Source organism: Aquarana catesbeiana, linkage group LG06 (genome assembly GCF_042186555.1).
Source record: "Aquarana catesbeiana isolate 2022-GZ linkage group LG06, ASM4218655v1, whole genome shotgun sequence".
In the NCBI taxonomy this organism is placed as follows: domain Eukaryota; kingdom Metazoa; phylum Chordata; class Amphibia; order Anura; family Ranidae; genus Aquarana; species Aquarana catesbeiana.
In genome coordinates, this window is record NC_133329.1 from 317091113 (window position 1) to 317105293 (window position 14181).

A 14181-nucleotide genomic window follows, 5' to 3' on the forward strand; every position below is an offset into this window, starting at 1 on the left:
AAGGAATCCAAAATAAATTATAAAAAAAAGAATTACTCAAATTTGAAAATGAATTCAAAGTCTAATTTGAAAAATGAATTTGAATTTGAAAACAAATTAGAATTTGAAAATGAATTTCAATTCGAAATGGAAACAAATTGCAATAGATACAGTAGTTAGGCTGCTTCATAAAAAAGGATAGAATAGATCAGAATAAAACAGAAGATAATAGACTAAAAAAAATAAAAGAATAGAACAGAATGGAATAGAATAGAAAAGAACAGAGTAGAATATAAAAGGATAGAATAGAAAATAATAGAAAACAATAGAATATAATAGAAAAACATAGAACAGAATAAAATAGAAAGGATTTACCGTATTTATCGGCATATAACACGCACTTTTTTCCCCTGAAAATCAGGGGAAAATCGTGGGTGCGTGTTACAGGCCAATCCCCCCCCAATTGTGTGTGATCGGAGCGATCGCGGCGATTGCTGCAATCGCGGGCCGACATACACAGTAGTGTGTAAATTCAAATACGCTGCCGAGACTGCAGGGACTCGGCGGAGCCGAGATACACATACCCGAGAGTCCTCGGCTTTTCTCGGCGCCGCTTACAGTCCCGCCCATAGGGCGGGACTGGGCGGGACTGTAAGCGGCGCCGAGAAAAGCCGAGGACTCTCGGGTATGTGTATCTCGGCTCCGCCGAGTCACTGCGGTCTCGGCGCCATATTTAAATTTACACATACGCTGTGTATGTCGGCAGGGAACAAGGCTGAACGGGAGCAAGGCTGAACGGGAGCAAGGCTGAACGGGGGCAAGGCTGAACGGGGGCAAGGCTGAACGGGGGCAAGGCTGAACGGGGCAAGGCTGCACGGGGGCAAGGCTGCACGGGGGCAAGGCTGCACTGACAAGGCGGCACTGACAAGGCTGCACTGACATGGCTTCACTGACATGGCTGCACTGACAAGGCTGCACTGACATGGCTGCACTGACATGGCTGCACTGGGGCAAAGCTGCACTGACAAGGCTGCACTGACAATTCTGCACTGGGGCAAAGCTGCACTGACAAGGCTGCAATGGACACTGGGGCAAGGCTGCACTGACACTGACAAGGCTGCAGATGGACACCGATAACGCTGCTTTGATGGGCATTTAAATGTAAGTTTTTCTTCCTTAAACTTTACTCCTAGAAGTTATTTTCCTTAAAATTCCCTCCTTAACTTGGGGTGCGTGTTATACGCCAGTGCGTTTTATACGCCGATAAATACGGTACATACAGCTTAATTTTGTAATCCAGCCATTTCATTTGAACTTTCATATCAATTTCAAATCAACTCTCTAGGACCCCTGCAAACTTCACAGGTTTAGAATATATATATATATATATATATATATATATATATATATATATATATATATATATATATATATTTTTTTTTTTTTTTTTTACAAAGTATACATTTCTATTACAGTAGAGCAAAAGATTGCCTGAGTAGAATAACAGATTTTCTTAGTATTTATATAGGTCATTAATGTATCACCATGACATGTGAATTCTGGAGTCATTTAGCATGATATTTTCTATTTTCCACTGAAAATAACAAACATATAGTAAAAAAACGTATTATAGGATTTTCTGTTGTGACAGCGCTAGGAGTTAGAAGAGGTAAATGGCACATAGGGGTTGATCTACTAAAACTGGAGCATGCAAAATCTGGTGCAGCTGTGCATGGTAGCCAATCAGCTTCTAACTTCAGCTTGTTCAATTTAGCTTTAGAAAACAAAGCCTGGGAGCTAATTGGTTTCTATGCAGAGCTGCACCAGATTTTGCACTCTCCAGCTTTAGTAAATCAACTCCAAATGGTTCTCACGGATGCTGTTGAGGGGCTCCAGAATGTCTGTTTTGAGCACTTTTCAGTTTTCTCTGGGTTTTATAACACCCAGATTGGGGTCTGGTATAAGGAAGCTTTGTAGAGTTTTGGGAGGGAAGAAGCCTACAGAGGACTGGTCATAGTTCAGGGCTCCACCAAAGAGACAGGAGTTCCCCTGCCCAGGCCAGGGCATGGGCCAATGCAGCAAAGATTGCAAGAGTGAGCCCAATGAGAGCAGAAGGAAGCTGCGAGAGGTACAGAGGTGTACATGAGCACAGCAGTGCTTTGTAACGATTGGTAGGAGCAACCAAAGTTCTAAGCTTGAGGAGCTGTGAAGGAAAGCCAGAAGGCTAAAGGACATTTTTCTTTTGTGTTCTGAAGTGATGGTGGAAACCCTTGCAAGGGCGACTGTTTTGTGGAACTTTTGCTTTTTTTTTTCAAATAAAGTGGGCCAACAAGCTCTAAAACAGGACTACCTTGCTGGACTGAACTCATTGGAAAGCAGTACTCTTCAGCCAAAACCAATAGAACATCACACTGTGTACCCAGTGCAAACTCTTCTTGCTGCTACCTTTTAAACACACCATTAGAGCCCAGCCAGAGGCAGGAAAGGTGCCCAACTTGGGTTCAACAGTCGGGCGCAGGGAAGAGAAGGCACCAAGGGTCACATAAAACGTATGTCAAGGGCGCTCAGAATATCAGGACCAGGCAGATAGTGTCTTTATTGGATGGATGAAGTGGCCTTCAAACACTTATGGCTGCACTCAAAGAGGGAAGCAATCTCTAATAGAAAACAAATAAAAGAAAAAAGGCGCCTCTAAGTGCAGAATTAAAACTTTTAATAGCTCCACGCTGACTCAGATGACGTGATTGCTTCACCAGTGTTCCCAGAGCCTGGGGTGTTCACCTGCTGGTTATCCTGGGACCTTCTGCTCCCTGGAAAGCTGTGATAAACTGGGACCTCCTGATGCCGGATCACCTGCTTCATACATCCATGTTATGCCTCTTCTTATCCTTGATTCTGTAAGTGTGTTTAATCTTGTTTGGGGATATTAAAAGTTTTAATTCTGCACTTAGAGGCACCTTTTTTTCTTTTATTTGTTTTACCAAGGGTCACATGCCTCTGCCTCTGATTACACCAGTGGGGTGGCTCTCTTAGGGTAGTCTGCACAGCTTGAGTGTCAGTTATACAGCTGTGCCTGCTTGGTGTATTAGGAGTGTTGACACTGGTTTTGGCGTGAATGGATCTCACATTTAAAAATTCCCATCCTGCTTGGCTTTTCAAGAACCAAAATGTGGTGGCCCTAGGACTGGTAGGCAGCATTTTTCTTTTTTCTTTTTTACCTACTGTGTGAATATTCAAACATAATAAGCCTTGGGGGCACATTTTGGCATCTTCACCTTAAATACCAGTTTACCTTGACCTGTCACTGCACAATTTAATGTTTTTTATTGATTAATGTCTAGATATATGTAGGCTATAACTGTTGATCTACTTTTGAAAAACCTAGTTGCCCAGCTGTATCTGTAATATACAAGTCACTGACCTTTAACTGGTATACAGCAAAGATGGTCTGTATAAAGTCAAAACTCATAGTTTGTAGGCTTGTCCTGTGTCAGTGACTCAGAAATTGAAAGTCAGTACAGCAGCTAGAAAGCTGGCCATTTTAGAAAGAAAGGTATCAATAAAGGATATATATTTCATATATTTAAAGGAGTTGTAAAGGCACAAGTTTTTTTACCTTCATGCATTCTATGCATGAAGGCAAAAACCCTTCAATGTGCAGCAGTCCACCCCCCTCTAATACTTACCTAAGCCCCCTCTAGATCCAGTGATGTCCACAAGTGCCTTGCCTCACCAGGGACTCGCACTCCTAATTGGCTTTTGGCAACAGCGGGAGCCATTGGCTCCCTCTCCTGTCAATCACAGCCAGTGAGTGAAACAGGAGATGGAGGGGGCAGGTCCAAGCCGTGGCTCCATGTGTGAATGGGTCGGGAGCACCTGTGCTTGGGTGTCCTTACAGCAAGCTGCTTACTGTGGGGGTACCTGGCAGTAGGGAGGAGCCAGTAGCGCTGGCGTTGGACCCGAGAAAAGTAGGATCCGGGCTGCTCTGTGCAAAACCACTGTAAGTATAACATGTTTGTTATTTTAAAAAAGCAAAAAGCAAAGCTTTAATATTGCTTTAAGTACAGGCTTTACCTTTCTGACAACCACTTTAGTCAAACTGATTGAATCTGCATCCAAGAACAGCTTGCAGAAGAGATGGCAAAAAAAAAAAAAAAAAAGCAAAACGTTTTTAGCATTAACCCCTTGCCGACCGGCTCATGCCAATATACGTCGGCAGAAGGGCATATACAGGCATATTAACGTACCTGTACGTTGCCCTTTAAGACGCTGCATTGTGGGCCCGCGCTATGAGCTCCGTGAGTGTGATCCCGGGTCCCACGGACTCGATGTCCGCGGGGTTACCTGCGATCGTCTCACAGAGAGGAAGATTGGGGAAATGCTAATGTAAACAAGCATTTCCCCATTCTGCCTAGTGACACTGACGCTGATCACTGCTTCCTGTGATCGAGAGCGGTGATCAGTGTCATGTCACATGTAGCCCAGCCCCCCCACAGTTAGAATCACTCCCTAGGACACACTTAACCCCTGCAGCGCCCCCTAGTGGTCAACCCCTTCACTGCCAGTAATATTTACACAGTAAATGGTGCATTTTTAATTGCACTGATCGCTGTATAAATGTGAATGGTCCCAAAATAGCGCCAAAAGTGTCTGATCTGTCCGCTATAATGTCGCAGTCACAATAAAAATCGCAGATCGCCGCCATTACTAGTAAAAAAATAAAAATTAATAAAAATGCCATAAAACTATCCCCTATTTTGTAGACACTATAACTTTTGCGCAAACCAATCAATAAACGCTTATTGCGATTTTTTTTACCAAAAATATGTAGAAGAATACGTATCGGCCTAAACTGATGAAAAAAATGTTTTTTTATATATTTTATGGGGGATATTTATTATAACAAAAAATAAAAAATATTGGGTTTTTTTCAAAAATGTCGCTCTTTTTTTGTTTATCCCCTTCCCCCCGACCGTACGCAGATATGCGTACTCGGCTTTCCGGGGTTATACCGGGATGATGCCTGCAGCCGCAGGCATCATCCTGGTACTGTTGTTTCGAGCGGGCGATGGGCTATCCGTATATAACAACCGATGCGGCTAAAAGCCACTCGGCTGTTATACCGGAGGAGCGGGAGGGGACATCCCCCCCTCCCGCCGCCTCCCGCCGCTCTTACCGGGCCTCCCGTGCGATCGGGAGGCCCGGTGTCCAATTGGGTGCCTCCGGCGGCTGTGGGCGGGCTGGAACGAAACTGTCGACAGCTGTCGGCTGTCCAGCCTTCTCAATGTAAATGACGTCACTTCCCGTTTACTCGGCTGCCAGTGGCGCCAAATTTAAAAAAATACACAGTATTCAGAATCACCGTTTTCAGCGATCTGAATACTTTGAAGTGTAAAGGAGGGATCGGGGGTCTTTTAGACCCCCGATCCCTCCATAAAGAGTACCTGTCACCACCTATTACTGTCACAAGGGATGTTTACATTCCTTGTGACAGCAATAAAAGTAAAAAAAAAAATTTTTTTTTAAACACAATTTATAAGTATAAAAATAAATAAAATAAATAAAAAAAAAAAATTTTTTTTTTTTTAAATCGCCCCCGTCCCTGCGAGCTCGCGCAGCAAAGAAAACGCATACGGAAGTCGCACACGCATATGTAAACGGTGTTCAAATCACACATGTGAGGTATTGCCGCGATCATCAGAGCGAGAGCAGTAATTCTAGCCCTAGACCTCCTCTGTAACTGTAACCTGGTAACCGTAAAAAAAATTTAAAGCGTCGCCTATGGAAATTCATAGCTACCATAGTTTGTCGCCATTCCACGAGTGCGTGCAATTATAAAGCGTGACATGTTTGGTATCTATTTACTCGGCATAACATCATCTTTCACATTATACAAAAAAATTGGGGTAACTTTACTGTTTGGATTTTTTAAAATTCATGGAAGTGTCCCTTTTCCAAAAATTTGCGTTTAAAACACCGCTGCACAAATACCGTGTGATATAAAATGTTGCAACAATCTCCATTTTATTCTCTAGATTCTCTGCTAAAAATATATATATATATATAATATTTGGGGGTTCTAAGTAATTTTCTAGCAAAAAATATGGATTTTAACTTGTAAACACCAAATTTCAAAAATAGGCTTAGTCATGAAAGGGTTATAGTGCAAAAAATAATAACTGCAGAGGTGATCAAATACCATAAAAAGAAAGCTCTATTCATGGGCAAAAAAGGACGTCAATTTTGTTTGGGAGCCACGTTGCACGACCGCGCAATTGTCAGTTAAAGCGACGCAGTGCCGAATTGCAAAAAACGCTCTGGTCTTTGGGCAACCAAATGGTCCGGGGCTGAAGTGGTTAACCGCCAGGCAAACAGGGAAGTGTAGCTCTGAAATATAGCATGTATATTGGGTCAGGAACCCATTCAGCCTGCTGATTAGACAGGGGCAGAAGAACCCTTATCAGGTCATCTTGGACCTTCTGCTCTTCTTCACTCTTCTTGTCAGCACATCAGATTGCACAGCAGCGGAACCTAGTTGGCTACTGGTGATGGCCCCTACTTCTTCTAGTATATGCCTAATATATAGGACAAGCAACAAAGGTTTGCTTTCCCTTTACTCCTACATTGCTAATTTCAGCCTCCTGGAGGAAAGAAAGATATCAGTACTTTTGGACATAAGGTATGGTGACTCTGCTCCCTTTCTTCCATAATGCGGCAATCCATGTCTAAGTGGCAATTTGCCAGGGTCCAGCATAGCCAAGTGGGGGAGTCTTAAATCCTGTGTATGCTCTGAGCAGAACAACTTGGGGCTATTCTTCTACCTTCTGGCAAGCAGCCAGGAATCAGTGACATGGCAATGTTTCCACACACAAGCCACTGTGCAGCCACCTACCTAAATAATTTGCAGGCTGGGCATTATTTGATTTTTGAACCTGTAGTGACAGGTTCACTTTAAGATGTGCACCTGCCCTCTAGTCTCTACATTTCTCCATAAATGGACAAAATATTTCAAAGACTCATTTCCTTAAAATAACTCTATCTTTGCTATATAAAAGCAACCCAACACAAAAAAAAATCAAAAACACGCCAAATTGGTCTTTATGCCTCCTAACATGGTACCAATTTATTATCTGCAGCTTCAGAGTCATGTATAAACAGTATATAACTGCATTTCCAGTTGGACAGACTCTGAGATTTTCTGTTATTGCAATGATATACACAGATTCCCATTGTTATTATAATGGAGGAACGCCAACATCTGTCCTGCAGCCACGTCTGACTTATTTTCTGGTTAATTTCTCTTACATCTTTGCTACTGCATCTTCTTATTTGAAGTTCTGAGAAGACAGCTGCCAGTGTTTATATAAAATAATGTTCAGATTGAAAAGTATTCATCAGGAGGAAATAAGGTCAAAGTGAAAGAATTTCTGAAGTAGACTAAAAGGAATAACAATGAGATAAAACCTAAAAAAGAAGTATGTACTTTTTTATCAGAAGGAGAAATCCAGACACACTGGTTAATGAATGACTTATGATTGTTTCTGATAAATTAGCATATTTGTAAAATCAATGCCCAACATCTACACTCTAGTTTAATAAAAAAAACTATATATTGTTTAAGAGTTGTTGCATACAATTCACCATTTGGGTCTGAGTGGGAAGGTTCAGTATTTAGTGGTTATCTTATCATTATCTGAATTTTACCTTGCTGGACTACTCTGCCAAGATGCACAATTTTCCATCATCCATTTATCCTGTGCCTGGAGACTCTTATATTAAATCTAACTACAGGCAGTCCCTGAGTTACATATGACTCATACTTTCAAACGGAGGGAGGAAATCTACCCCTAGGAAGGGAAATTAACTTCTGTATGAGATATCATAAGAAAAAAGTGTTTCCACTGAAGCTTTATCACCAATTCTTGTTTCCATGACAACCCAAAATTTTCAAAATCCAATTGTTACAGGGACAGAAAGTGAGGTGAAATCTTCTGAACAGGGGCACAGACAGCAAAACAAAAATGTAGCTGTTCCAACTTACATACAAATTCAATTTAAGAACAAACCTAGAAAACCTATCTTGTTTGTAAACCAGGAACTACCTGTACATGGGTCAAACTCACATGACTGCCTCTCTTGTGCCATTTTCCTATTGCAGCCATTTATATCATGTTTCGTTATGGACAGATCATACTTTATACTTGGCGGACAGATCATATTTGGTGGACAACACAGGGATGGAATATGATATATACGACTTATTTTAAAATCCAAATTGTTTTCAATAGGGTGAGGGTGTTCTGTATGACACCAACTGAAAAAAAAAAACAGAAACTGAGCGGAATATTCCAAAATAGGAGCCAGGACAGGAAATTCCAGTGTAGGTAAAGCGCAAGAGTTTAATAGGCCCCCTTGTTATTGTTTATTAACTGAATAAGACCTGCCTTTCAATTGTTACCATTTTGAATTTTGGGCCTTTATTTTAACTAATAGGTGACCTTTTAAATGTCCTTTAGATCTGCTGTTTTACTTAATTCTGTGATTATCAGTGGACTTTATGTCTATAATCTGTGGTAAGCTCATGAAGTGTGGTACTTGCTGTTGTTGTTAGAATTTGTAACAAAATGACGACCTATACATTTTGTTTTGGGATGGCAGTATTCTAAAGGATAGATTTGTGGTTCCCTTACATTGAACATATTGGTGTATATAATCTGTTATAGATGACTAGTACTAGTGGTTTGGGATATAGCGGTAGTGATGAATGATATGGTATGGCTATGTCCATTGTCCATAAATGAGGAATAAATCATTTTTCTGGGTTATGGTGGAAGATGTTAATACTTTCTGTTTTAGGAAGGCAATGCTATGCTTTTTTCACTATATGGTTAGAGTCCTAAGGTTCTTGTTTGAATATCCTTCTATCAACCCCATATGAATGTATCTAGGATAGGAGAGATAGTTATAAGCACATGTGCCATCACCTAGGTCCTTTTTTCTTAAAACATAATTCCCAGCACTTTTGCCAATCCTTAAGCTGTAGGGTGCTCCTGCTGTGCTGTATTATATGAGGAAGTGATGGTGATAAAGAAATGGAAGCACTAACATTATGCCTGGGCCCACCTAGAAGACTGGGCTGAGGATCATTACATAACATTAATTTAGCACAGTACTGATTGTTATCTTGGTTCACAATAAAACAAAAAGAAGCCCAAGTATTGTCACAAAGATTTGCCTCTTACTGGATCTCCAATGGGACCAACAGGCCCATCTCGTCCTTGATCTCCTGCCTGTCCAGGATCACCCTTTAGAAGAAGAAAAAAAAAATTGTGAGAAATCAAAATACTCTCAATACACTAATAAATACCTGCAATATTCATATTAGAAATTATTCATGAGCGTATAGAGTTTTTTATTTTATTTTATGAATAATGATAGAATAAATAGCATAAATTATGTAAATGACACTTTCCAAAGGAAATAACTTCTGGTGCAATGTAGACTTCATACATCTGTTTAGAAGGGCCTCGAGCTGTGTCCCCAACCACTGACCATTACGCTACCATTTATCATGAAAGATATATGTGGGCTAACATTACTGACCACTCTGAGAATGCTTGTGTTGCTTAGTACTGTTAGGAAATTACAAGTTTTAATAATTCACATGATAAATACCTTGTCTCCTCTAAGTCCTCGGACTCCAGACACCCCTGGTGGACCCCGCTCTCCTGCACCTCCCTGTGGAAAGTTAGAGATTAGATTTAAGTAACAAATCAGATACATTGGCACTTGCACAGAGGAGGTATACAGGTAGTTGTCATACTTTACAATTTCTGTTGTTATGCTCCCACACCTATCCCAACCTATCTTGACCTGTACACTTAACAAAAAATGTATCTATCTGATACTATAGGGAAAGTGTGTTCAGGTAAAGTCCTTGGGATTATTATGTATGTATTTTATTATGTTTGTCAACATTGGCCTTCAATGATGATTGATTTAATGATTGATTTAAAGTATATGTGAACCCTTACCTTGTGAAACAACACATTCAGTTTAAAATAGAAATGAAAGGCAAAACATGTGTGTACATATATTTTTAGAAAAAAACATTATGTAGCACCCTACTAGTTAGGCTACTAGGTAAATTTAGTTTTTTTGCTCCTTCTGTAATTAAGGGAACAGAGATTGTTTGGCCTGGTCTGTTCAGGGTTTAACAGGCTTGCAGTTTCATTGCTTCCCTTTGCCTTTAGAAGAAGTTTCTAGAGCTTAGGGAGGGAGAATTCAAATAACCAACATGAATATTTATCGGGGCCTAGCCAATCCCTGGTGAGGTGTACCCAGACAGTGGCCGTGAAAGCTGTTAAATAGTCTGAAGCCCTGGACAGATTGTCTTTCCCCAGGAAGGAGAGTTCCTAGCCTTAGAGGGGGCTATTGCCCCTCTGAGGCAAGCCTTAAATTGTGTTGCTGTTCTCTGAGGTCTCAGGCCCGGTGACCAGGAAGGGACCTTGAACTGGCTGCAGGACTTCACCAAAGGGATCTAGTCTTGAGAAAGATTTTTTTCACTCACTGGGAAGTTTCCGAAGGAAGCTGGAAGAGAGTAACTGTCCTGGAGATTTGTAAATAAAGACCCTGATCTGATTCCTGGTGACTGTGTGATTTTGGCATATGAGCAATAGACATTGCTCTGACTGAGACAGCTTAGGGTCTCAAATACTGACCCATTTCCCTGCCCTTTGCAGGATTCTGAACTGTGAGCTATGTGAAGAGTGCTTTCCTGAACTGTGCAGTGTTTCTGAAGTTGAGCTAGTTACCTACAGCTGTGCAGTTGTGCAGGGTAACCAGGTGCCAAGGAGAAATGCCTCATGGTTCCCATCTGTAAGGATTTAAGACTGTTCGGATGATTTGGACTGTTTGGATAAATTGGACCAGTGCACAAACAAGGTCCATAAAGACACGGATGAGCGAGTTTGGGGTGGAGGAACTTTACTGGCCTGCACAGAGTCCTGACTTAAACCCGATAGAACGCATTTGGGATGAATAAGAGCATAGACTGCGAGCCAGGCCTTCTCGTCCAACATCAGTGCTTGACCTCACAAATTTGCTTCTGGAAGAATGGTCAAACATTCCCATAGACACACTCCTAAACCTTGTGGACAGCTTTCCCAGAAGAGTTGAAGCTGTTATAGCTACAAAGGGTGGGCCAACTCAATATTGAACCCTACGAACTAGGACTGGGATGCCATTAAAGTTCATGTGTGTATAAAGGTAGGTGTTCCAATACTTTTGGTAATATAGTGTATATGTGAGGGAAAGAACCTTCTGTTGCAAGGAATCTGGCCCCCTGTTTTAAAGGAGATCCCAAACCTTGCTTTGTCCAAATGCAAGCAAAAAAAAAATCCTGCTCACTGCTTTACAGAAGGTTTACAGTACAAACAGAAACACAGTGTAAACAGATATCAGGATGAAAAGTCTTGATGCATTTTTCACATAAACTGCGTATTTGTAATGGATCCTATGATTAAGCACTTTGAGTGTGAAATGTGTCTGTTTGCATTGTGCAGCTGTAAACCTTTAGCCAAGCAGTGAGCAGCATGCACACAGTTTTTGATTTTCATTGCACATTCCATTAGGCTGAGCAAACTCTATAGAGACACTAAATCCCCTTAGTAATACAGTACTGGTAGGACCACCAGCAACTTGGTTAATATTTTTTCAGCAGACAAAAGGAAAACAGTGCATATTTTAGTTTCTTCCAAGATAATTCACAGTAAATTGTTGGCTTATATGAGGGGTGTTCAAGTCAAACCGGAACTTTTAATTTTACATGTATAAAAAGGGATGCTAGCGTGGCAGTACTACATGCAGTGGTAAGTGGGAAGTATGTCCTATTACTGATATGTGGCACACATATCGCGGGCCAGTCCAGAGACCGTTAATCAAAATGGCAGACAGCAGTGTTAGTGCGTGCATGGAACAGAGTGCAATGATGAAGTTCCTTGTGAATGAAGGCGAAAAAACCTGCGGATATCTACAGAAGACTTCAAGCACAGTACAGTGATGAGACACTCGGTTACATAGTTACATAGTTAGTAAGGTTGAATAAAGACACCAGTCCATCCAGTTCAACCTGAGTGACTGTGGGTCTACAACCCTGACCCTTGTCCCTAACCCTGAACATCGCACACTCACATCAATCCCTACCCACAATCCAAGGTCCCCATTCATATACTAGGGCCAATTTTGGACAGAAGCCAATTAACCTACCAGCATGTCTTTGGAGTAGTGGTTGCAGTAGGACACTTGAATGGAGTAAACATTTCAAAGATGGCCGTACATCCATCAGTGACAATCCAGGCCGTGGTGGTTCCCAACCCACAGAGCTATTACCTTATCCCCCTTACAGCTCGGACCTCGCTCCGAGTGGTTTCCACCTGTTTGGACCCTTAAAAGAGTTCCCTAAAAAAGTTCCTTGGAGGTCAGCATTTCAGCACTGATGTCGAAGTTAAGCAGGCTGTCCTAGGATGGTTCAGGCGTACTGACAAATCTTTCTATGCCAAAGCTTTCCACGCATTAGTTAAATTCGGAATAAGTGTATAAATGTAGCAGGGGAGTATGTAGAAAAATAAATGTAGTTTCCACTCCTTGAAATTTGTTCTTTTATATAAATTCAAAAGTCCCAGTTTGACTTGAACGCCCCTCGTACAAAAGAAGCAAAAATATGTTCTGTCTGTTGGTGCCGATGAAACTGATAAACCTGCGTAACTGTTTTTTCACAACTTCCAGTCTCATTTACTATGGCTACAGCTATAATAATTTTATTTGAATTTTGTCTGTAACCCAAACTGATGAGATGGATTAGGAGGAAGAGCTCAGGAACTATTGACCACTCTGGTTCTTCTATCAATGGGTGATCTTTCATATTTCATATTTATGATAACTCAAGTGGTAATGACTGGATGGATGACCATTCCTTCTCCTTTGCCTATATATATTACACACAGCTATGGATATGTTGTCTGATGATAAAGAGAAAAACTACAAGACCGGGGATCCCCACACTCCGCTACTGCTCCTTGAACATGTCCTAGTCTGGCAGCCTTAGGGCAAGACACTAGAACACAATTACAGGCTCTCGAACTGCCTATTTTATGCAGCCATGGCCTCTTATGTTCATTTTATTAAATTAACTATAATTAATTATAATGTATCCTGCTAACAAACCCAAGGTGAACAAAATAAATCAATGCATGTATGGTTTAAGCACAATGTGCACCAACAAACTAGCCAAATCTGCATCCCTGCTATGCTCTAATAATAAGTCTGTGTCTTATAACAGAATTCCTCCCAAATTATTTAGCAACAGGGCCTGCACGGTAAAGTGAGGGAATTCGTAGGATATCTCCCAAATGTTGAATTTGCATGGGACCAGAGGCAAAACTGCTACTCAAACTGACAAGCGTTCATAACTCTGTGCACTGGCCCTATCCAGGTTGAATATAATCAGTTAACTGATATCCAGTGCTAATTTTTCATCATTGCAATCATGGCTAGTAACAATTCAGCTCATATCAAAGGAGTACCCCTTACATAATTAACTGTATTACTAGGCATTTCCTTGTACTAATAATAGCAAACAATGTGGAATAGCCAACTTGTCAGATGTACTGTATGTACTGTATTTAGTTTGAACTATGGCAAAGATATCCCGATTATGCTTATCCAATTTGCACAATAGTTGCTCAATGCGCATATTAATAACTATAATTTGAAATGTGATCTCCAAATTAAATGAACTCAAGACACTAATCTTAAGGTAACCCTGCTCTCTGTTGGAGCCACAGAAAAATCATTCCCTATTTAAACAAGGTATCGACACAAAATAGTAAACAATTGATCTGTTGCTAGAACTAGTACCAGAGATTATGGGCAGAAACACTTTACCATATGTCCAGTTTTGCTAAGTTTTGGAGGTCAAAGCTGGCTCAACAATCACATAAAGACTGGATGTTTTAGTATAGTTACCAGATAACCACAAATGTAAACCTAGAATGGTTGCTTGCTAACATACTACTCTTGAAGTGAATGTATTGATTTATATAAATCAGATCTCTGAATCAGAAACCAAAAAGTATATTTGATGCACCTTACCCTTTCGCCTGCAGGTCCATCTTGTCCAGCATCACCCTTAAAAAGACCAAA

The 14181-nt window shown here is 40.9% G+C and overlaps 1 protein-coding gene across 1 annotated transcript in view; it reads right to left on the reverse strand.

Annotated features, from left to right (window-relative positions):
- COL6A1 (collagen type VI alpha 1 chain) overlaps nucleotides 1–14181 on the reverse strand; it is a 76388-nt gene that overhangs the window by 30958 nt on the left and 31249 nt on the right. Inside the window, exons 18-20 of the mRNA XM_073633713.1 lie at nucleotides 14131–14166; nucleotides 9655–9717; nucleotides 9222–9284 (exon numbers count right to left, since the gene is read on the reverse strand). Of these exons, the coding sequence (XP_073489814.1) occupies nucleotides 9222–9284; nucleotides 9655–9717; nucleotides 14131–14166 (162 nt within the window). The remainder of the gene's footprint in view (nucleotides 1–9221; nucleotides 9285–9654; nucleotides 9718–14130; nucleotides 14167–14181) is intronic.